The sequence below is a fragment of the Cyrtonyx montezumae genome, unplaced genomic scaffold (assembly GCF_038088225.1).
Source record: "Cyrtonyx montezumae isolate F1298 unplaced genomic scaffold, pur_monq_1.0 scaffold_10, whole genome shotgun sequence".
NCBI classification, from domain to species: Eukaryota; Metazoa; Chordata; class Aves; order Galliformes; family Odontophoridae; genus Cyrtonyx; species Cyrtonyx montezumae.
In genome coordinates this window covers 16193497-16217292 of record NW_027071826.1, presented here as the reverse complement: position 1 = coordinate 16217292, position 23796 = coordinate 16193497, and the positions used below count along the sequence as shown (strand labels likewise).

Here is a 23796-nt window from a genome sequence, read left to right as displayed (position 1 = left end):
TCAGCATACACATGGAGTAGGAGCAAGCACATTGGTGTCTGTTGCTTTACAAACCTGCCACATGATCAGCACTAGCTAAGTAGCTATAACAATTGTAGCTTTCATCTTCAAAGTTGTGTAGTGCGGTCTTAGACTTCACAAAAATCATAAGATGTGGCTGTTTTCTATCATGTTTAAAATTATTTAAGCATTGGAACTTTCCAAATCTGCTACAACTCACCTTGGGAGGATGCATATGGCTCAGTATAATGACCATTGTAATGCAGCTGAGGTGGTGGAGGCATCATATAAGCTTGAGGCTTGGGCTAATTAAGAATTTTATCATTAGTTAAAGGTCTCATTATTTAAGTACAGAATTCTTGAAGATCACACACACACAGACTCTTAGTCTTAAACCATTTCTTAATCTGCAATTAAGATACCCCTAAGGAAAGGTCATATAAGAATTATACATATTAAAAAAAAATAACCAGACTATATGTTGTCACCTGACATGTAAAATAGTATTTAAGAGAGAGAGTAAAACACTGTAAACATTTCTAGTTTGCTTTCACTGCTATTATTTTAATTCCATTATTCTGAGGTTACATAACAGCTTTTTTGACAAGTCAGAAACAATTTTCACATAACAGCTTCATATTTTTCACTGTTTATTTTACTTCTCTGAAGGAAATTAACATCTGTTTCATTGTCAATTTAAATCCTTAAAAGTGAAAATACATAGGTTGCTCCAAAAGAAGTGTCTCCTATTTATTTCCATGGAAACTACAACAGATATAAAGAGCACAAAAACACTATCTCAGATACAAAATGCTGTTTTCAATGTAGTCACCACCACTGGTTATGCATTTTCACCAATGATGAGCAAGAGCCTGCATGCTTTGCTCAGAAAAATCTGCACTAGCAGAGGTGACACATTACTGCTACCTTCACTACTGCAGTGTACCACCTACCATCTCACTGTGCTCACATCCACTGTTTTGTCTCCACCAATGTTCAACAAAAGTCAATAAATGTCAATGGGTGGAGGAATTCCATACTTTTGCTTCATATGCACTTCCATGTCACACACCATTCTGTCAGACTGTCCCTCTTTTGCTATCTGTCACACAGCAACGAAATTTAATGGAATATTGGCGGGAAGGTTTGACCTTTACTGCCGTACCACCAACATCCACTACTGACATCATGGGTCAGCATAAGAAAATAGGAGGCATTACTTTTGGAGCAGCCCTTGTAGAAAACTATTTGCTCTCCTTACCATAGACATCCTGGAAGAAGACCGCCTTCTAACAGGATTCACTGTGATGGGCTGGGTTTGTCTACAGAAGAAATCTTATGGTGAGAAATGATTCTTACAACACCAAGATTTATTTCAAACCTTGGAAAGACCTCCCACGTTCAGTTAAAATCACCCTGTGCTTTCTGAAGCATTGTTAAGCAGTCCTTCCAACAACATTAAGAGCTCTGTGCATAAACTACCACGGCTATGAGCAGAATCACAAAAACAGGATCAAAATACCTCAGTTATTTCTTTGCCTCCTTTATATAAAACGAAGAGAAAATGGCCCTGTAGCTGTGCAGAGGGATTAAAGGGGACTAATTCCAAATCTGAACCCCACAGAAAAATCTCATGCTATAAGTAACCTCTTCTATAAGGCCATATATAACACTGCTTAAAAGGAGTCCTTGACAATTACAATGTGAGAGAAACCAGAAAGCACTACTATACTGTATAGCATTTTAGCTAAGGATAACAACTTTCAATAATTTACTGAACTGCCTTCACGTTGCACTGTTCGAAAACCTTAAGCTCCTTTTTCCCCACCCTACATTGGACTGCTAATCACACAGTAAGACAAAGGTTTAAAAAAAGGCAGAGTAATACAGATGTAGCAACTGCCAGATACTAGAAAGAAAAATTATTTTTCAGCTCACCCTTTGGGAAGTGAAGGACGAGAAAGGATTGGAAAGCGTGGGAGGGAAAGAATGAGTGAAGATTTCTGAGAGCCCTCCTCAGGTGGAGAGTCCAGGGAATCTCTAAAGACAAGGTACATGCAGAAAAATAGTCTGAACTTAATACAGGCATGCATAAGAGTCTTCAGCAGCAGGACCAGATGACAGGGAGTCACAGAATGGAGACAATCACAGTGCTTTTTTATGACTTTTCCTATCAATAAAACCACAGTGTGGTGAAAGGGTCAGAAGTAAGGAAACCTAGAGAATGACATTCAATACAGAACTATAGAACTCTATAGAACTGATACTTTCAAACTGCAGTTCACAATTCCCAGAAATGCACTACTACTATCAACACTTCTCAGCTCTCTCAAATGGCAGTCAAACTTACAAGCTTAGAGAAATGAGAGCTATGTTATTGCAAATTAATCTTGCTCTTCTAAAATGAATTAGAATTAACCATGCAAGTGAATAATCTGTGGTACAAAACATTCCGCTAACTTTCACTGGCTGCAGGGAAATTTACATCAGCACCTCCACAGATAGCTTTTTGTGGGTTATTCACTAGGTCTATTTCACTATTTTTGTCTGAAGTAACTTTACTAAAAGAAATTTGTACCAGTGGAAATGATTAGCTCAAATTCCAGCCCTTGATTTACAAGTTGGAGACCAGCCCGTTTAAATTTAATTTGATGAATTGTATTAAATTTACTTCATACTGGTGCTACTTGAGCTATACAGATTCCATGAATATCCAAAGGACCACATACCTCTCAGCTGTCAATCCAGCACATTTCAGGAGTGCTTCACATACACTTCCCGCCCTTTTAAAGGCCTTCAGAGTGTCCTCTCAGGGCAGCTCACCCAAACACAGGCCAAACCCAATCCCAGTGCTTCCAACAAACATTCAAGCAATAGCAGCCTCCAAAGCAACTAAAGTCTGTCCCAGCACTGACATCCAGCATCAGGGGCCAAACATTACTACTTTTGGTACGATTTTCAGTACTTTATATTGTTGTCCATTAAAAATCATGCTGAAGTGTGGGTTTAAGAAACTGATGCTAAGCATGATTTCAAAGATTATTAGGGAAAAAATAAAAACCATTTAATACTATAATCTAAAAATGACAATATGGAAGCTACAGAAGTTATAAGTTTTGCTTTCCCATAGGAACTTCAAGGGCACCAAGAGTGCTGCTAATGTATTCCACTTACAGGCTGCATTTATTTAGTCTGTAAAATTTGTGTCTAGCCACACACATCCTCCACACGTATTTTGCTGTTTCCATATCTTCCTGCCAAAAAACAAAAACAAAATTTGCTCATCAGTCAAAATATGCATATTTTTAATTTGCTCTCACAGAATTCACAAATTTTGAAGACTGAATCGCTATTAACTGATTTTAAAAACTGAATAAAGTTAAAAAAAAATCCACTCACAGTTTGGAATTGGATTGTCTCTTCTTTGTTTGCCAGTTCTAATGCAAAAAAGGATTTGTTGTGGGACATGTTGGCAATGTCATGCCACCTACAGACAAAAGGAACAGAACATGTCTGGTGAGCTGTTTTTCAAACCATAGAAAACGCAAGTTACAGAAGCCGTGTCAACAATTTAACTAGCAAAACATTAAGTAATGGTCTAACTAGAAAAAAAAGTATGAATTCTAAATAATTATGCAAATGTTACAATTTAACTCTCATACTTTTATATAAAATATATGTAAGAAATTATTGGATAGTTTTACAAGTGAATATTGCTAAGTAAACTGACGTTATATGTCCTGTGCTCAGAATTGCTCCTTTTTGACTCAATAAATGTTTCACAATTAAATGTATATTATATGTTCATCTCTTAGAATTAATCCAGTTTAAAGGGATTAATTGTATAGCCAATAGACCTCACTGCAGGGTTTCAGTATTTAAAGGGATCTTATAACTGGAGGGAGACCAAATTTTTACATGGTCTGATAGTGGTAAGACAAAGGGGAATGGTTTTAAACTAAGTGGGGAGATTTAGTTTAGGCTTTAGGAGGAAATTATTTAGTCAGAGGGCGATGATGCACTGGAACAGGTTGCCCAGAGAAGCCACAGGTGCCCCATCCCTGGAGGTGTTCAAGGCCAAGTTGGATGTGGTGCTGGGCAGCCTGATCCGGTGGGAGGCAACCATCTCATGGCAGGGATTTGGAAATGGAATCCATGGAATTGGATTGTCTCAAAGGTCTGTCCCAATACAAGCCATCTATGATTCCCTCAAAAATCAGTATTTATTTCTATAATGTCCAGGTTTATGAAACAAATAAGCACACATTATGTCTAAGAGTCTTTCCCTCTAGAAAGGTGCATATTAAAAATGTTATGCATAAGATATTATAAAAATATTTTAATACAGAACAATACTAACCTAAATACAACAGGAGGCCTACTATTTTTGTGTTTCACAAAGATACCATCAAGACATGCTCCAATGAATATGTCACTTCCTTGGCTGTCCTGGAAAAAGTTGAAAAAAATTGTGTACATACAGAAAAATTCCTAGAAAGCAAAGCTGCATGGGAAACAACCAGTTTTAGAATTCTGGGTAGAGGAAAAGAGGAGTATGTGTTTTGTTTTGAGGATATTATTGTTAACTTGCTTCTATTTTTTACAGGAAGCGGCTATTTTTACGTACAGAAGAAAAGCAACTCAGACAAAAATTAAAGCCCTGTTTACCTTTGCAGGATAGGTCTCTTCACCATAGCCATCCATTCTCTCAACTTCTTGCATATATAACATTTCTGCATCAGGAGGAGTAAGGCCTCTACAAATGAAGATAGTGATAACAGTGATCAGCTAATACAGTCAACAACATAAAAAAACATATTTGTTTTACTCTGAATGACACCATTAAATCTTCAAGAACATCAACAAGACTACCAGGCACCCATCAAAGCATATTGTTTCCATCTGTACCAATGTCAAACCTTATCAAACTTGTCTCAGGCTTTACACTGTGATTCTGGTTACTTTATCTCAGTCATCTCCACTAGAATTGGCAAAGACCATCTAAAATTATTGTCTCTGCTGATGGCAAAAAAATCATGACATCCTTCTGCAAATCCATGATTGTCACCTTATTTTCTCACTTCATCACAGTGTTCCAGTACACACAAGTGTTCCAGTACACACATTCAAGACCTGAATTTCTCCTATTACAGTATACAAGTTTAATATACAAGGAATTACATCGAATTTGATGTTTCACGTATCAGGAAAGAGATATTTTCTAAATTCAAACAGAGTTTTAATTGTAATGGTTAGAAAACTTCAAGAAGTTGTTCTGAAATCTGTTGTTAAAGGTAGTATTTTTTTTTCTCTTTTTTTAATGAAACCTGCTGACAAAAACTGCTTTTTTCACTGACTTGCAGTAGCATTACAGGGCTTAAAATCTTGTGTTTCCCTAAATACTTCAGTTGATCTCACAAAAGGCATTACCTCTACCTGAAGAATTTTATCGTGTTCATTCTTATGCCTCTCAATACAGTCTCAGTAATAGCTTTATTACTTCACTTTGTCCTACTGTCATGCAGTTTAGTTTTTCACACTGGACCTTATACATTCCATCTTGTTATGAAAACATTTCAAAGATAAATCAATTTGAAATTTTCAAATCTTTGCTTTAAAATAATACAAACAAACCACATTAGTACTAGTACCATAGTCACAAATACATTTTGCTAATGAAGTGACAACAGAGAAAGTAACTTTCCTTTGTCTAGGACCACCATGTTTAGCAGCCTTTTACTTAGAGCACAGCCATTCTGGCACAGTTGTCATCTTCACATTTCAATTGCCTGCAGCATTTGCCAGTAGTGTTTATTGAGAAACATCCTTACTGGGGTCACAACTTCATGTTGTAAACAAGGTTCAGATACATTATCAGATGAAGTTACACCATCTACTGCTGTATCATATTATTAATCAAGAAAATTCCTCTCATTTACTTTAACAGTCATTAGCTCAGTTTTCGTTTAGCAAAAATGCTCTTCCAAAAATACAACGAAACTCAGCCATATCAGTGAAAAAAATCATTAAAATGAGACACTAAATTAATTAATCTGCCTTCTGAGATTCTCAACACTCTAAGCTTCTGAAGCAGTCACATTAAAATTTCACAATAAAGAGTTTTAGCAATGTTACCTGTATTTCTGATGTAATAAGGCAACTTTCTGTGTCGCTTCTTCCAATATTTTTTCTTCTTGTAGCCAACCCTTAAGGTAAGATAGCATTTATAGAATGAACTACAAAACATTCTATGAAATAAAATGGCTGTAGTGTCTTTACACAAAGGAATCAACCCTCCACTCTAATTTTGGAGCTTAGAGTCTGTAATAACATAAACAAAACCAAAAAGTACAAACACTTTTAAAGTGGTTTTACTTGCTTTCTTGTCTCTACCCTCATCTTTTAAATACAATATAACTGAAAACATCTTTCAATATCTTTGCTTCTGTGTAATATTCTGTATCATATCTCACCACAGTTTCAGAAAACCATTACTGAATTGGACAACCTTGGAAGCAATAAGCTGGATAAAATCATATGATCTTTAATAATGATTTATCAGTCTCATGTTTGGCATCAGTACATTAAATAGCTACTTGTAACAAGAGTTCTTGTATTATTGAACACAAGCGAAAAGAATTTAAAGGAATTACTTACCACTGGAAACAAAGCAAATTTTTGTAGAAACTCCTGAGATTCATACTGATCATAGTCTCCGAAATCAGCTAAAAAATAAAAGTTTTGCATTCAAACATTTATAAGAAAATTATTTGATATCCCATTAATTGCAGAAGGATGCCCAAAAAGCAAATCTCCACCTTACTGAACTATGATCTAAAATTGCTGGACACACTATTTTTATCTTGATAAACATTATTTGTTAAACGCAGATTCCATATTTTTATCTTGTTCAGAAAAACTGGTAAGATTCCTGTGGATAGGAAATGAGAAGAAATGATAAGACAAGCAGAGGTCTGCTGCAAGTTCCTTTGCTCCTTGGGTTTTTATTGCATGGTTTTTAAATCATAGTTGAGGATGGAAGAGGCCTCTGAGAGACTAGTGCTCCCTCCTGCTCAAGCAGGTCAGCTACAGCAGACTGTCTCAGGGTCTTCCCCAGTCACATCCTGAATATAGATTTCTGGGCAATCTGTTCCAGTGTTTCACCTCTCTCACAAGGAATCTTACAAGTTTTCTGTTGTACCTCAGTTTGAGCCCATTGTCTTTTATTCTGTCCCTGAGTGCCACTGAAAAGAGCGTGGCTTTGTCTTCTTTACTCCTTCCTCTCTGACAGTCACACTGTCAGCATAGAACAGACAGTGTTCCCACTTTTGAATTCTGAGCAGCCAGAGCACCCTGGACTCTGCAGCTTCTGTTCACAGCTCCCTGCACGAAGACTTCTAGAAAGAGGGAATCAGATGCCTTAACTTCCCTGACTCAAAGATATGCTCAGAGGGGACTTAATAAAAACTGATTTTATGTCACACCAAAAAACATTGAGAAGATTTGTGTCTTAATTTTTCTTTCCAGGAAAGAAGTAGTCTACAGTTCAAAGAAATAGAATAGCCTAAATCAGAAAATTTATGTACAATCTCACAAGATAAACTATTCTAAGAAACAACAGCTTGCCCCAGAATGGCCCCTCCAAACCACAAGAAACAATCTCCAAGTACACATCTTATTTACTTTATCACAAATTCTAACCTATAATGGAATAACTGTAGAGACATTTAGAAATCAAGTACTTATTATGCATTAGCAATTACTATGCAAGTTATGCATGATTAAAGGGAGAACTTGTGACACACTAGACCAACAAAGGACTTGAGATAAAGCAGTGCTTAAAAGAAGCCTATTCTAAGTATTTCAAACACAAATTGCTCTTGAAATCAGCCCACCCAAAACAGCAAACAAATGCTTGTTAGTTCACTAGCTAAATTTAACTGACCTACCTTCTATAAGCTACCTCAGTCATTGGAGTGCATTAATTTAGAGCCTGCACTTTTTCTAAGTTGTTTTTTTCATCATGTTATCAACACATGTAGTTCTCATATAAAAGACAGGGAGAGGAATGTGAAAGCTACAAGGATAAATATTTTCCATCTGGAAAGAGGATTATAATGAAAGATTTCTATAAACAACTTACAGAGTGGAGAGACTTCTGTACTGTCTAAAGATATGAAAATAACAAAGCAAGATCTGCTGGATGAAGATCATTAAATCCTGGCTTAGATTAAATAGATACACTGTTATATAAACACTAACATTATTCATCCTCACCACTGATAACTATATTCTCAGAAAAACATAATCATCATCTTTGATATGAGGTAATCATTACACATAATTAAAATAAGACAAGACAAAAAACAAGAAAAACCCTTTGCCAGCGGTTGTATGCACTGGCCATGCAGCTTTACAGCTGCTGTTAGATGTAATGGAGTGACATCCACAGACACAATTAACAAAGCTGTTGTGTTAAAAAAAAACATTGCCTTGAGAGATTTAAGATCGAAGAAGCACATTAGCAGGGGACACCAGACATGAGCAGAACTGACAGTCTGAGAACTGGTAATTCTTTATATACTTTACCCCGTTTAACACTAGTTAGGAAAAATAAAGTAGCCATTTTCACATGTGCATCTCAGAAATGGGTTTTCAAGGAAGATTTTGACATAGTACACAGTCTGTTAAAAAATTCTGTTGTGAAATAATCTTGGGTGTTATGATATCTGGGAGAAGAGGTGGAGACACTAGTACTGCTCTACATTCAAATCTGCTTATTATTGAAATATGTCCCTTTCTCACGCAACGATGTCAGAATAAAAAGTTTTCAATACATGAAACAGATGGATGAAAGCTCTGCTGACACAAGCAGACAACTTGCCTCCAAAGGTATTCCAAATGAATTCAGGTGTAAAGATACTTAGGTACACATCAGAGGGCTGTACTGAAGTACCAGAAAGCACTGGGTCACTGATCCCACTGTCTGTCCATTTCCCTCTCTCCACCCTGTTTCCCTTTCCCAGCCTACACATCGGATGATGAAGTTCTAAGGATCAAACCTTTCATAACGTGCTGAATTAACCACCACTGCATTTGTAGGGCTATCAACCAAAAACAAAAGTCTGCTTTATAGAAATGAAATTTACACTAGAAAGCAACTACCCCTTGCAGTTTTATTACAGCAAGAAGAGTGGTCCATAAGCAATAAACAGAAAGCATGCAACAGAAAATATATCAACAAACTTTCAATGTAACATCAGCATAATTGCCTTACTTACCTTGAACAGCTAAACCAGCTAAATGTATTGCTTGTTCTAGTGTGCAAGGAATGTTGCCTTCCAAGATATCTTTTTTTAATTGCAAATAATACTGATACCTACACGAAGCAAAAGAAAAAAAGGAAAAGCTAGTGTGGGCTTCTTAATGTCAAGAGACTGTTCTTCTTCCCACTGTTCACTAAGTATGTGGGGAGGACATTCTCATCATTCAGATCCACCATTCCATGGCCCTTACTAACTCTTTAGCCTTCATTCATCTACTGCAGAATCAAATCCTGATTCCTCTGAAAGACACAGAATTTCCACAATTTCTATCTATAACCATATCCTCATGAATTATTATTTTTTTTTGCCTTTCTTCCTTAATACTCCTATTATCTCTGTTAGAATACCATCCAGCAGAGTACTACCTGAACACTGCTGCAGTATTACTTCTTTCCATTTCGGTAAATCTAGTACACATATCCCTTTAATCATGACAGTTACTTTCATTTCACATTACAATGCCCGAGTACGTTCTGTACTCACATTTTTTCCCATTAAACTGATCATTTCCTGGATCATCTTCTCTTGAACATGCAAACCCTGTAAGCTGTAAATGTGGACTGTGGTCCTCAATCTGAACCATAACTTTCTTGAATACTTCTGACCCCATTCAGCCATCCATGTCACATCCTACCTTAGTCAACAGAGGGTATCCCAAAATACCTAAGGATTCATGAATGCCAATACAACTACATAGGTTTGGCCAAGAGGCACATTTATTTTCTCTGAGATCAATTAAAAAACAATATGAGAAAGTCAATAATTTATATGTTGTGAAGTAAAGCTGTAATATTAAAAACATAGAAGCAAGTGGTGCAATTTAGTCAGAGGTAAGAAAGGTTATATAAACATTTTGATAATCAGAAGTTAAAAGACAGATCTCTTCCTTCTCTGAACTGTTAAAATTCAGTGAGATATTGTTTGGATTTTTCCTGGATCCTACTATAAAAGAAAGCACTATGCCACATTATACCAGATAATAAAAAAAAAAGGAAAAAAGCCACAGTACATCAAAGCACGTTTCATCAGATTCCTAAGATCACTGAAATGTTAATTCTTTGCTTAATTTTTAAACTGCTTTTTTAAACATTCAAAAGGGAAAAAAAATCATAGTTTGAATATAAATGCTGCCTAAAATAATAATTTCTATTTCTATAAACATTGGGAAGGGGAAAATTGTGCACGAGTGATACATTTCAGGACGCAGAAAGTAAAATTATAGACAAATTATATTATAAAGTTTACCGGGTAATCTCCTGCTGAAGTTGAGAAACAGTAGGCACATAGAACACTACTCCGAAATACACAGTAGGTTCCAAGGCATATTTGTCCAGCTGCTTTTTCAGAGGCTTGTCCAAATCTACCCATCTGCGCTGATTCTGCTTGTTGTAATACCACAGACTGAAATACGTAATCTGAAAGAAAACCATTTCAATGATGAAACAAATTTGATATTGCTACATTAGATAGAATACAATGCATGGAAGTCTTGCTACCTACAAATAGAAGATATAAGATCCTAAGGCTACAGGTTATTGAGAAGCCAGAGAACTGGAGGGACGGAACATTTTAATATCAAACCCAGGTATTATGTCCAGATAAACAGTTTATGTATATAAGGGCTACCAAATCTAGTCTTTATTTGCAAGCAGTCCCTGACTCGGTTGAGACGATACATTTAAGCATAATGAGTAAATTAAAGAAAGTGAGATATACAAACAGAACGGACTATGGGAGAGGAGAGTATGGCTTGTCTGAGGAACCGGTGGTTCCTCACACAGGATGCTGAAGGACAAAAGGGCTTAGGACAAATGGTCAAAAACTACCTCCTGAAAGTGCACATATGGTTAATTCTGCTGAGCAAGAAAACGAGCAGCAATCTACCTTGCTTAAGCAGGCAACTCCTGATCACACAAGAAAAACCTACAAAATACAACATCCAGTGGAAGAGATTGCCCAGAGCAGCTGAGGGATGCCCTTCCCAGGGATTTGACTGAACAACACCTTGAGTAACACAATCTAACTTTGATTAGGTATGATCTACTTTGGAAAAAAAAGTTGGACTAGACTATTTTTCTGACTCCAAAATACAGTTCTACCGAGTAACACTGCAGAGTCACTCACTCAAATATATATCACTCCAGTATGAGAACTAATGAAAATCTCTCTCCTCTTCTCCTGCAGCACTTACTCTACTCAGTTCAGAATTATCAAGCAGACATGCAGTGAAAAACAATACCGTCATTATCACTGAAAAGCTAGAAATCATAATTACATTTTCTTATTGTGCTGGATAGATAAGGGAATGCAATGAAGCATCAGCTAAGACAAGGTCATTCATATGGAAACAAGTTATTGAAATGGTAGAAACACCAACACCTTTAATCCAACATTTTTCTTTACATAATTATGTTTTTATATGTTTTTAAATTGTACAAAATAAAGCTATTAAAGAAAACATTTTACAAAATAAAGGAATATTTATCATAACGTGTTCTTTTTCAATAATTTTCCTGAATTAAACTTGGAAAAGATATCTACTTTTCAAGGAAAAATATTTATTATTTTCCTCAGAAACTATCATTTTGATGCTTTGGATTACAAATTTAAAATGTATTGAGGAATGAGAGTTGGTAGTATCAAAGCTGTGTTCTAGTAATTTCTTGTGAAAACAAGTATGTTTGAAAAAAATCACATAGAGGTCCATCTTCTTAATTTATAATCTAAATGAGATGAAGGATCCAGCCTCATGGTATGCACTCCATTCCCTACAGCTCTGTTACGTGCATGCAATCACAGCTTGGCTCCATACCAGACTGTAGGGACAGCAATGAAGTCAATTCTCTGTACCAGCACAGAGCATTAAGTAATTTTGGACACAGAAGTCAACGTATAGTATTACATTCATAATACCATTTATTTTGTAAAAGTATTGTCTCTAGTAATAACTGTGAAGTTAAGAGCTATTTTTAGGCATAATGTTCCTTTCACATTTAGCAAGTATTTCTTAAATCTACCGGCAAAGTATACTTCTTCCCCCCTCTCTAAATTAGCATCAATGCATTTTAAGTGACTTTTTTTTTTCTCAGTGCTTAAAAACAAACTAAATTAATGTGATCAATCAACGTAATTACAAAATCAGTATGAAGAAGACAGAACATGCTAGAATACAGGCTGTCCACTTAGGCTTCTGCAAGTTCTAACACAGTTCTAGTCCCATTTGATAAAAAACACAGGCTGTAATACAAACACTAAACTAAATTAGAACTGCTCATGGACAAAAAAAGTTTTCTCAGGCAGACGCTGTGTGCTCCTCACTTCAGAATTCTAAAAATCAAACATGAAATTTAAGAGGTCAAACACTTCTAATTTCAAGGAAAAAAAAATGGCTCTGAACACAAACACTATGAAAAATGCTGTATTCTAACTTTCTCAGTTGAAGTGCACCAAATTTGCTGATGCCGTGGAAAATGCTGGCTTTTATTTCTGTGTTTAAATTCCTCCATCCCTAAAATCCAGTGCATGGTAAGCCATGTCACCTCACACTTTACGACTCCTTAAGATGTTAAGAATTTTAACAACGGTGCCACAACACTCCATGAAGAAGAAATATTACACTCACTGCAACATCTCACACTGTAAAAAGATTAAAAAAAAAAGGATAAAGAGTATCCCTCACAATCCATCCTGGGTTCTAAAGTAGGAAATAAAGTCCCCTGTGCTGGCCCAGCTAGCCAGCCCAAGGTTAAACCACACCACAGCCTGGAACATCAACAGCAGCCACTGGATGTGAGCAGACTCCTAGCAGACACCAAAAGCTACAGGTAACAAAGTCTGTAGAAGCATACCATCAAAGCGGAAAGGCTTCTGGAAAAGATATCACAAAGGCTTCTGGAAACCAGCCAAACATTTCTAAGCAACACTTTGAATAAGTTTCAACTGCAGCATTGATGTACATAAGCTTCAAATAAACACAGAATTGTAACAGAAAGAAGAGAATGAACTGAAATGTCTGGTAACAGCACTGCTCTTCTATACCCTCCAAATGCAGGTACTCATGATTCTACAACCTGAAGGATAAACTGAATGCACAGCCTATTTTTGAGCCATGATGATTACTTGTGCTGGTCCATTTCTATACAATACCGACCACTTTTCCTTACCCATGCACAGAACTGAGATGTTACTGGCATAAGACTAAGAAAAATGTTTATATATTTTAAAATATACTCTGGAATTCAGAATATATATCTTAAGATTTTTCTGTCATGTTATTTTCCCATAAAATCTTTTCCGAACTGGATTATCAAAAGTAAATATTAATACAAGCCAAAGTAAATGCTATAGGCCAAAACCCGCCTTCTGACTTCTACACAATCCTTTCACTTGACTTCAAGGGCATAATTCGACCCTGTGAATTTTCAGAGTAGTTTATGTGCTCTGGAATATTTTCACTGATTAAAATAGAATCCATTTTATTCATTATAAATGTTTTTATTATTAGTAGCATGGGACAGCACCCAATTCTAAAAAGAATGTAGTGACATAACTCCTAAAATATGTTAAGCTGTTAAGATTAACACTATTTTGAGGTTCATTTATTTTAGTGACTTATTCATCACCCAATCCCTTTGAAGAAAGTCAAATATAAATAAAAGTACCTTAACACTTCTGCAGTTGCTTTTCTAACCTAGATGCTTCCTGCTGCTACAGACAGAAACATTAGATATTTTTATACAGAAGTCAAAGAACACAAAGAAAAGCCCAGTATTAATCTCACAGGGTTAATTATCCTTAAGAAGATATTCAGGTAAAATCTTAGCGTTGTTTTCTGCTACCTAAGGGCAGGGTATAGAGAAGACAGAGCCAGATGCTTATTTTTAAAAACTTCCAGTGAGGACCCCTGGTGAGAGATAGTGGGCACAAGCTGCAATGTGGGAAACTCAAATCAAATTAGGAAAAAAAAAATCACAATGAGATTAGCCAAGCAATGGAAGAAGTATCCCAAGGAGACATCAAACCTCCATCCTCAAATTTCCTTTGATACTGAATCAATGATGTAGTCCTTCTACCTTGTACCACCTGGTATTAGCTGGCTGTAATTAGCAGCCATATTCCATTTTATTTTCCTTAAAATGAACCAGTCTCGTCCCTAACATAATTTCATGCTGGCTCTACTTTAAAAAAAAAATTTATACACACCAGTTATTCTGATTAGCACTACACACAAAGACTTTAATAAAGAATCTCAGGGTCTACTTTTGCCACAATTTACACTGTCTAGAAAAGGAATCTAAATGACAAATGTATATGTCCGATATCAAGTGTGTAAATATTCTCACTTGAGCTTAGCAGCAGCTGCTCTGCATCCCCAAAGTACGTTGTGGCTTTCTGTTCTCAGCAGCATAACACACCAGAAAAAAGATTTATTTCCTAGGATTTTGAAAAACACTATTACTGCTGTCTTTTACAAAATTATTCTCTATAGATCCTGAGATAAAGAAAAAAAAACAAACACACTTTTGTGGGTGTTTTTCCGTCTTTATATTGGTATGTATGAACACAACACACTGTACAACTTTCTTGGAGAGAATGCTGAAAACACTGTCTCAACGTAAGCATCGCAGCCAGACTAAGAAAATCCCAGTTAGCCCAGGGACTCCACCGAGTCTCACTTTATCTTATACTTGGATACAAAACAGCTCCTGCCTTCAGAATACAACTGTTCAAATAAACTGCTTTCAAAACTGGCTCAATAATCTTGTGCTATGCACAACTGCCAGATATCAAGCAAAGGCTTTACACTACGTCCAACATTAAATACCACAGAAGACAAAGGGCACTAAAAATTATCCAGATACTTTCTTCTTATCACAGCAGAAATCTCCCCTCACAAATCTTCCCAGTCTCTAGTGGAGAAGCCTGGACTGGTTTTGGATCATCCTGGACTGGCGAGAGTGCAAAATTCAAGATTTCCCTGAAGTGGTCAAAAAAAGAAAACTCTAAGCCTTGCCACGTATCTGCCACTGAAAAGAAAGCTGCAGCCCTCGACATCCAGCAGTGCTTGCAGAACAAGGAGGAGGGCTGTGGAACCTCATAAAAACCTCTTCAGTTGTTTTTGGGGTTTTTCCCCCCCCCCCTCACTTGAAGCTACACACTTCAGGGTACTTTGGCTTTATTGACTATTTTTGTTCTAGCACTGACAAAGTTTTCAACTGCATCTACCCGTCAGGAGGATTTAGCAAGGTACCTAAAAGAATTCAGGAAGAAGAAAAGCTTAACTTACAGCACATAGAAGATGTTAAGCCACATCCAGACATACTTTAATCTCCTGCAGAAACAGGTCAACTATTGGCTAATATAACCAGGAAACACAGAAAGTACTTTCTTTTTCTGTAAAATGTGTTATTTTTCCCACATCTGTTCAAGGCTCCAAAAAGGATAAACTCACATACCTGCTTCTGACTCACACCTTACAAAGCACCAACACTAAAGGAAGCATTACATTCCCAATTCTGAAATTCTTCACAATTAGGAAAAGCAAAATGTAAAAATAGTCTAAAAATATGGAACAATAAACTAACATACTTGCTTCAAAACTAACAAAAATCTTAATTGTTAAAATTAGTATAAAACTATACCACAACTCACAGGTATTGCAACAGTGAAAGGACACAATCAAGTGGTACATTCAAATTCTGACCTAACTTTATTAATAAACTAGAGATATCAGGGGCAGTGTTACCTAATTGCCACCAAGGCTTTCATGGAAAAATCTTAATTTTGTGTTGCTCAGTATAATAAGTAAGATGGAGAGCAAATCTTACACTGGAACATACAGCTGTTTTCCTTCAGAAAAAACATTGCAGTAATTACACTGAGGGTAATCACTGATTCTCAGAGTGCTATGTCCCTCTGCATATCGGGGTGCCTAAATCATTATTTCAGCACATTTAAAATTAATGCATGCTTTAGATGAAGTCAATTTTGTTTTTCAAGAAAGTCACATTTTGAACTAGTAAGATTCTGAAGGTTTTTATATGCATCCCTCCATGATAGTTTATCTCCCTTTTCTAACATAAAGCAAAACTTCATTCAGAGAGGCAGCCATTAACAATTCAGTGATCAGCACTTCTTGTTCTATTTCTTTAAACATGAGCCAGTATTTAGTAAAAATTTGATATGAGGCATAAACATAACTATGTTAGTGATTCCTCTATCATTACTTAGCCCAACTTTTATCTGCTAGTCAGTACACTTACTAATACATACACATACAGGAGTGCTCATAGTTGCACATGGTCTTACTTTCAGAACATTGCTTACCTTTGTAAACAAACATCTAATAAACCACCACACTGAATTAAAGGAATGTTCACGTGTTTTCTCCAAACAAGAGCTGATACTTTGGACTTCAGAACAAAGTTTTACAAAAACACAGAAGCACTGTTTCAGAATTTCCGAGTTATTCAGAATTTGGATAACTTTGATTTGTTCTCTCCCACTCATGTCCAAAACAAACAGGGAATTTGCATGTACACCACACACACTTTACACAGAAGCTCTCTATTCTTTTAATGAGTCATTGTTGTACTTGTGTACCACACATCTGTGTGGAAGTCAGATTCTGCATGCACACATTAAGAGAATTTGCTCCTTTATTCTGGTATTGAAATGTTATTGGGAAACAGAATTAAAAGAAAATCTGACAAAAGAGCTAAGTCAGTTGTAACATTTGCCAAATATCCTATAAATATCTGATTGCATTAACACTTATAAAAACGTTTTTATATTCTCAAGTACGTAATCTGTATTCTTGTGCCCTATACCTAACACACACAGTATTAAACATACTTTTCTAGTTAGTTCATAATCAGACCTCTGAACCCTTTTTCACAACTTGCAACTTCATAACTGTTTTCCACAACAAATACAGCTTCTCCTTTACATCAGGTTTGGTTATATTCTTCTCACAGGACAAAATACAAGCTATCCCTCACTTTAATTGACTCATTTCACTTCTTTTGCAAGGCTTGCCATTCAGTAACAAAATAAAACTGTCCAGGTACTTATACATTCTGAATTGTAAGTATGTGTCCACACAACTTGAAAATGAACATTGTTAATTGGAAAAAAAAAAACTACGAAAGTAAATCAATGTTAAACTATACATTGCATAATCTGAAGTATTACTCAAGTATGATCTGTTAACACAAATATCTTAAAAGATAGTACAGCACTAAGAAACCAATCAATTCATTCACTGAATTCACTAACTACAGGTTACACCAAGATAAATTTTACCTTTCAGTGTGTAAATAGGTTGAGATTCCACTCATACCTCCTGCAATGAATTATTTTGAGGCTGTACATCAAAACTACATAGCCCATATAGAGTAATGGAGGCTCATGCCTCCATTTTCATATCTGAGGTAAATCTCAGTGCTTAAATAGTCGCACTTTCTTGTTTAACACTTTCAATTCACATGTTAAAAGGTGTGTCATGCATTAAAAATATGAGCTCTTAGAGAAAGTACTTATTATCCCACAGTATTAAAGATTAATACTGTTTTTGCAGATATAAGCAAATGCTGAGCAATCTTCCTGAAAATCTCATACTAAGAAAGTAGTCAGAAATGATCCCTGTATCTGTTTGGCAAATCCTACTGTTTAGAGGCAAAACAACATTTTTTGAAGGCAAGCTCTGGAAAGTAATTTATATCCCTGCTTTCCATTTCCTTTTATTGCAACACATTTTCCTGCCAAAATAATCCATGCAAGAATGCATGACCAAAAGAATCTGTTCTGAGTTGAGCAGTGTGGTGTCAACTCCCTTAGTCTGATATATGACTCTTAATTGAGGGGAATTGCCAACCTTTGCTTTTTAAAACAGATTTTAGGAGTAGCTCCAATGAGAGATAATGAATTGCTGGGGAAAACAAACAAACAAACATCATGTATACTGGTAAATCGACTGATAAAAGCAGTGGTCATCATTCAGGAAGACAAAGACTTCGCATTTTGCAAATCAAACATAGTTCAGTTCTTTACCTTCTATTGCCTTAGCAGTGCCATCTGAAAGTGCATAGGTAAAACTGACCAAATCCATGCAATCACAACTGAATTCTAGACACATTACACCTGTTTTAAGTAAATTCTAAGACTATGAGAGTAATTAGATTTTCCCTTTTCTAGAAAGAGCATGAAAAAATAAGTTGCACCACTCCACAAAATTGCATTTTTCTCACTAATGACTGTACAGATAAAGAGTATTTGGACAATTCAGAAAGCATATTGGGACAGAAAACATACACAGTAAAAAAAAACCAGAGATGAATGGATTCATTCTTTTCATTAATTATTCTCTAAACAGGGAAAATATATATATTTCTGAGAACAACTGACTGTACAGAGCATTTCCTACTGATAAATTCTCCAGCAGTGCATGCAATGTACAGTAAGCAGTGTTTTCAGAATAATCACCATGCTCGTGGGAGAAGAGTTCAGTTGCAAAAGCATACTTAAAAATACCTAGCAAGAAATTGTGGGGTGAGGGGGAAGACATTATACAGCTACAGTAAGTGCAAACCAAGTTTCTCCACGAGGCCAGACACTGATCTGAATGACCACATGCATGTTCAAAGGCACTGCTTGCAAACAAGTCTGCGATATGTGATCAAACGATAGAAATAGTCACCAGCACACATATCGCTTTAGTGCTTCAGGTTCTTTTCACAGCACTGATCCATCAGAAATATATGCTCCAAAATAACATTCTCTTTCATGTCCTAATCTATAGGGATCTAAAATCTCATGTCTCTCAGTAATTCTTAGCCACGTTACTTAGGCAGAAAGTATGTGGTGGTGGTTTCTGGGTTTTTTTGTTTGTTTGTTTTTGTTTGTGTGTGTGTGTGTGTTTTTTTAAACTACATTTTCAGCACAGTTAGATTTAAAAACAGCCACTGCTGTGGCTTTGTTTGTCTTTCTAAGCTTCTGTTCACTGCCACTTCTCACATGTTGCCTTAGGCACTCTCCTGTTCTGTAAGGTACATTTTGCAACGGTTTTGGATCAATCCAATTCAACCTCAAGACCAGATCTGAAGAAACAAGGGGCACACACAACAGTTGTTCCAAAAGATAAGCTGACTGCCCCAAATGGTCAGGTTTCACCACAAAGCTCATCTATCACCAGAGACAAAGCCATACCTTAACTCAACAGTTCACTTACCTCCCGCAACTCAAGCCTCTGAGCCACTGCTTCCAGACTTTCCTGCCCCGTGCTTTCCACAGATAGAGTGAACTCCACAAATTCATTATTGAGCAGCTGGATCCGAGCCACCAAGCAACTCTTGCTGGATACTGTATAGCGTCGAGTTCGTTTCAATTTTAACCCAAAAGGTAAAGGCATCTTCTTTCCCACACCGATGGTTAGTGATAAAAAGCTACCACCACCAGGGATTTGAGAGAGGAAAAGCAGAAGTTTCCTCTCAAAGAGTAAGGAGCTGTAAAGTCTCCAGAAATCAACCACCAGCAGCAGTATCCATTAAAGATAAGCAAGTTTTCCACCGAGATACAAGTAGAGGGGCATCCACTGGAATCCTAGTAAGAAGCAAAAGAGAAAAAATATATATGAAGTAAAAACAATTTTCAGAGCTATTATGCATTCAAATACTCAAATAAGCACCAGAGTTTCTGGTTTTTCCACATACAATACTGGTCTTTGGCAAGTTTTGTGCGTGTGTGTCTTTTTTAACTTGCAAGGAAAGAATGTCTTGATTAAACATGACTGAGGCCTTAAAATAAGAAGCAATTCTAAACCGAATTGGTATTTAAATGAAAGACCTCTAGAAAATCCTATGGTACTCGTAATGCTGAGGAAAGCCTTTTCTTTTAGGAGCAAAACCAGCAGTCAGGCATTATTTCAGAGCAACGTGCAGCCTCAGTTGCTATCTGTTGGATAAAACACAAGAGCCAGCCCCAAAGAAAGGCAGGAAGCGAGGCACTACACCTCACACCTCAGACATTTCCTACCCGACAATTAAAATCCAATTCTTCTAATTTTCCCCGAATTGCAGCTCGCTGAGCCATTATTTCTTACGTTAAAGCGCTGTGTGCTGTTTGAGGTTACGGTTTGCCTCACACCACAGTATGCTAATTCTGTAAACTATTTATTTTCTAATTTTTCCTTGGGAAAAAAGGGGCACTTTTTTCAAGCATAAAGGCCTGTTTGCCCTCTTTTGCAAACTCTTTCACGCCTGCTCTCCCGTCGGCTCTGCCAGACGCTAACTTTGCCCTTCCCCTCTTCCAAGCTCTGTCTCACCCCTTGTGCCCCAGCCTAACTGGTTTTGATTTTCAGTAGCACGTGGAAAACAACGGCACTGGGTGAACGCAGGTTGTCCTGCAGCAGCGCGCCTGGGCGCTGGGGCCACCACCCAAATGAAAGCGCTTCAGCCGGGCGGGGGTCGGCCTCAGGAGGGCGGCCCGAACACGATAACACAATTCGATGCCCACCTGGCACCAGGACAGGGCCGCTCCCGGCCCAGGCAGCCCCCCCGCCCCGGGCGGGATGGGCCGTGCCCAGGCGGCGGCCCCCGAGCACACGGCGCGGCCGCATTGTTCGGGTGAGCCGCCGCGGGACCTCTAGCGGCAGCACCGCGCTTCTCGGAAATAAGAGTCTTAATCACAAATAAATAAATAAAACAAACAACAAACCACAGGAATAACGCGTTTTAAAAGGCACGGTTTGATTTCCCGAGGGCTCTTCTCAGATAAGAATAAATATATCCGTTTATCTGGGAAAGGGTAACCTCCTCAGTGCACCAAAAGGTTTAAACGCAACCAGACAGCAGCACACAACGTTACTCCACCCAACCAGGCTGTCTGAGTGGAAATGCCCCCACCAGGCTCCGTGCTCCACTCTTTCAGGCTGCAGGCCTGAGGTGTAGCAAGGCATTTTTCCTCGATGACATCTTTGCAACTCAGAGAACGACCAGAAGCACATTTCAGGGCCATGCTTCTAATAAGCTGGAGGCCGTTCTACCATTCTGCTTGGTCCCCATCCTCAACAGATGTCATCTAAAACCTTAAGATTCACTTCTACTGATTTATTAACTCCCCCCCTCCCCAACCCCCCCCCAAAAGTATGTGTATATATATATATATTTTCCAAACACTGACTCAATTACTCTTGGGTGTGGCCACAGAATAAGTAACAACTGACAGCAACAAGTTTCCCTGAAAATTCTAGAGACGGGCAGAGTCTCCTCACTTGATTACTTGCTCTGTACACTGATCCTCCAAATCCAGCCCCGAAGAGCAGCATGCAGGGAATGCTCTGTGGACAGAAGCTTTTAGTTTCCTTCCCGCTGCCAGCAGAATCTCGCACTGGGTTTATTCCTGCCAGTGAAACTTTTGGCTGAATGACCTTAGCTCACTTCTGTGACACATTCTGTGCACAATTACACTTTTTTTTTTCCTTCTGGTGCTACAGCAACGTGAGAAGCCAATTCATTTTTTTGAAGGCTGCAATCACAATTGCAGTGCTGTTTTTCATCTCAGTTTTACAGACAGAACATAAAAGACTGAAACCGTTATGACCCCATCAGACCCTTAGGAAAGGTATCCCAAGAGCGTGGAAGAAATATCAGGAAGCAGTGGTAAACGAAATTCACAGGGCACCTAATGCTGACTTTTGTCAGACTCCAATCTCAGTGATTTCTCTATGCATACAGGTAGCAATGCTGGCATAAGGAGGAAGCTTAGGTCAGAATTTTCAGAACATACCAGGAGCGATCAGCAGTGCCAGGTGCTCTGGTATTTGTCTTCTGCATAATTTTAAGTTGGGATACATCTGCATTGTGACAAAGCTACTTTAGCAAACAGAAACTACAGCCAGAAGCTGCAAACCCAGGTGACTCTCAAAAACAACTACCCTTTATTTAGCAAGCCTGGGATTTCCGCACAAGTAAAAACGTCAATCGCGGCCAAACTTAGTAGCTTATATTTCAACACAAACATAGTTGCTCTTGAAATTACAGTAACTTGCTCATGACTGAAACACAATTACAAAGTGCTGTGATATATTTTCCCCTTACTTACCCTTCCCACTTCCCACTTTCCTCTAAATAACAAGCATTTTACTCTACGAAGATTTTCAAACAGCCTGCATATGAAATAAAACTGCAACATCACACAGAAGAATCAGGTTCCTATAATTTTAAATGCTCGAAGTACATATTTTGTTTTGTGCGAGATTTAGGGAGCCAGAAAAAAAAAATCAGAGTGCTCTACCCTTCCCTTGTTTTACCAGTTAATTTTTGACTTGGCTGCTGGACTAAAAGAACTGCATTAAGCGCGCATCTCCAACTTCTCCTTCCTCCAGAAGCACAGAGCTCTGTAGCTTTTACTTTTCAAAAAGTAAATGTTGGAAACCCCGCACACAGCTGTGCTCACCCTCCACATTTTCCTGCGCCTGCCGTTTTCCCATTACCTTTTGCTGCGATCCAAAGACGCCGAGCCTCCCTTCACACGTGTGCAGCCGAAGAAAAGCCACAGTGCTCCGAGACGTCTTCTGGCGGAGCCATCTCATCTGCACTCCTTGGGAACTGCCTTACTGTGCTCCTCCTGCACCGCACAGCTGCTATCTCGGCTAACCCACCTTCTTCTCAGATCACTCATAGTGAAAACATTCCTCACTTCCTGTCTCAAAAAACTTGCTCTGGGTATCATTCCACTGGGTAAAGAGCTGGGGGTGGAAGGAAATATCGCAACAAAACAAACCAGCGCCAGCCAGCTCTGCAGGCAGCCTCTCCACGCCGCGCTGTGCCGTGCGAGCACAAAATCGCCTTCTCTGGAATATTTTCAAATCGTCCGTCTCTGTGCCCGTGTGTGCGTGCATTTAATTTCTTTTCCTGGAGGCGTTCCCCTCGCTCTACCCATGCGGAAGGATACGCCGAAAGAATTAAAGCGAAGGCCCGTATGCTTGCAGCCCATTACCTCACAGAGCTGGAATGCCTGGCAGGGAGAATGTCAGCAATGAACAGCTGCTTCACTGGCTGCGGGCTGCTACAGAAATAGGGGCTACAACAAATAGCAGGCAATCCTCGCTTTTTTTAATCATATGATCGTTTATTTTAAACCTTTCCAATTGAGGCAAATCTCCTACCAAAAAAGAAAAAAAAATCTGTTATTACTTTCAATTATTATTATTATTATTATTATTTTACAGCTTGGAAGTGTTTTTAGTGTTTAATTCCTATGTGCTCCACTAAGTGATCTATGCACATACATTAATACCTGCAGCTAAAAGCAGAAGTCCTTGCAAAGTTTCAGCTGTTGGTAATACATACAGCAAGAAAATGCAGGCTTAAAGACTGATCCTTCAGCTCTTCCTCACGCATCAAAAATCCCAAAGGCTTCAGTAGAAGGTATGTCTTTAATAACAACCCTCTTATCGAGAATGAATTAATAT

The 23796-nt window shown here is 37.8% G+C and overlaps 1 protein-coding gene across 2 annotated transcripts in view; it reads right to left on the bottom strand.

Moving 5' to 3' along the window:
- PTPN21 (protein tyrosine phosphatase non-receptor type 21) overlaps positions 1 to 23302 on the bottom strand; it is a 34663-nt gene extending 11361 nt beyond the window's left edge. Inside the window, exons 1-13 of one of the 2 annotated variants that reach the window (XM_065751451.1) lie at positions 22816 to 23302; positions 19555 to 19925; positions 10572 to 10741; positions 9282 to 9379; positions 6658 to 6725; positions 6136 to 6206; positions 4669 to 4756; positions 4361 to 4449; positions 3400 to 3487; positions 3175 to 3254; positions 1939 to 2040; positions 1262 to 1322; positions 221 to 305 (exon numbers count right to left, since the gene is read on the bottom strand). In XM_065751451.1, coding sequence (XP_065607523.1) covers positions 221 to 305; positions 1262 to 1322; positions 1939 to 2040; positions 3175 to 3254; positions 3400 to 3487; positions 4361 to 4449; positions 4669 to 4756; positions 6136 to 6206; positions 6658 to 6725; positions 9282 to 9379; positions 10572 to 10741; positions 19555 to 19734 — 1180 coding nt within the window. In that variant the 5' untranslated portion in view covers positions 19735 to 19925; positions 22816 to 23302. The remainder of the gene's footprint in view (positions 1 to 220; positions 306 to 1261; positions 1323 to 1938; positions 2041 to 3174; positions 3255 to 3399; positions 3488 to 4360; positions 4450 to 4668; positions 4757 to 6135; positions 6207 to 6657; positions 6726 to 9281; positions 9380 to 10571; positions 10742 to 19554; positions 19926 to 22815) is intronic. The other variant, XM_065751460.1, reaches the window with a different exon arrangement.
- Between the last annotated feature and the right edge of the window lie 494 nt (positions 23303 to 23796).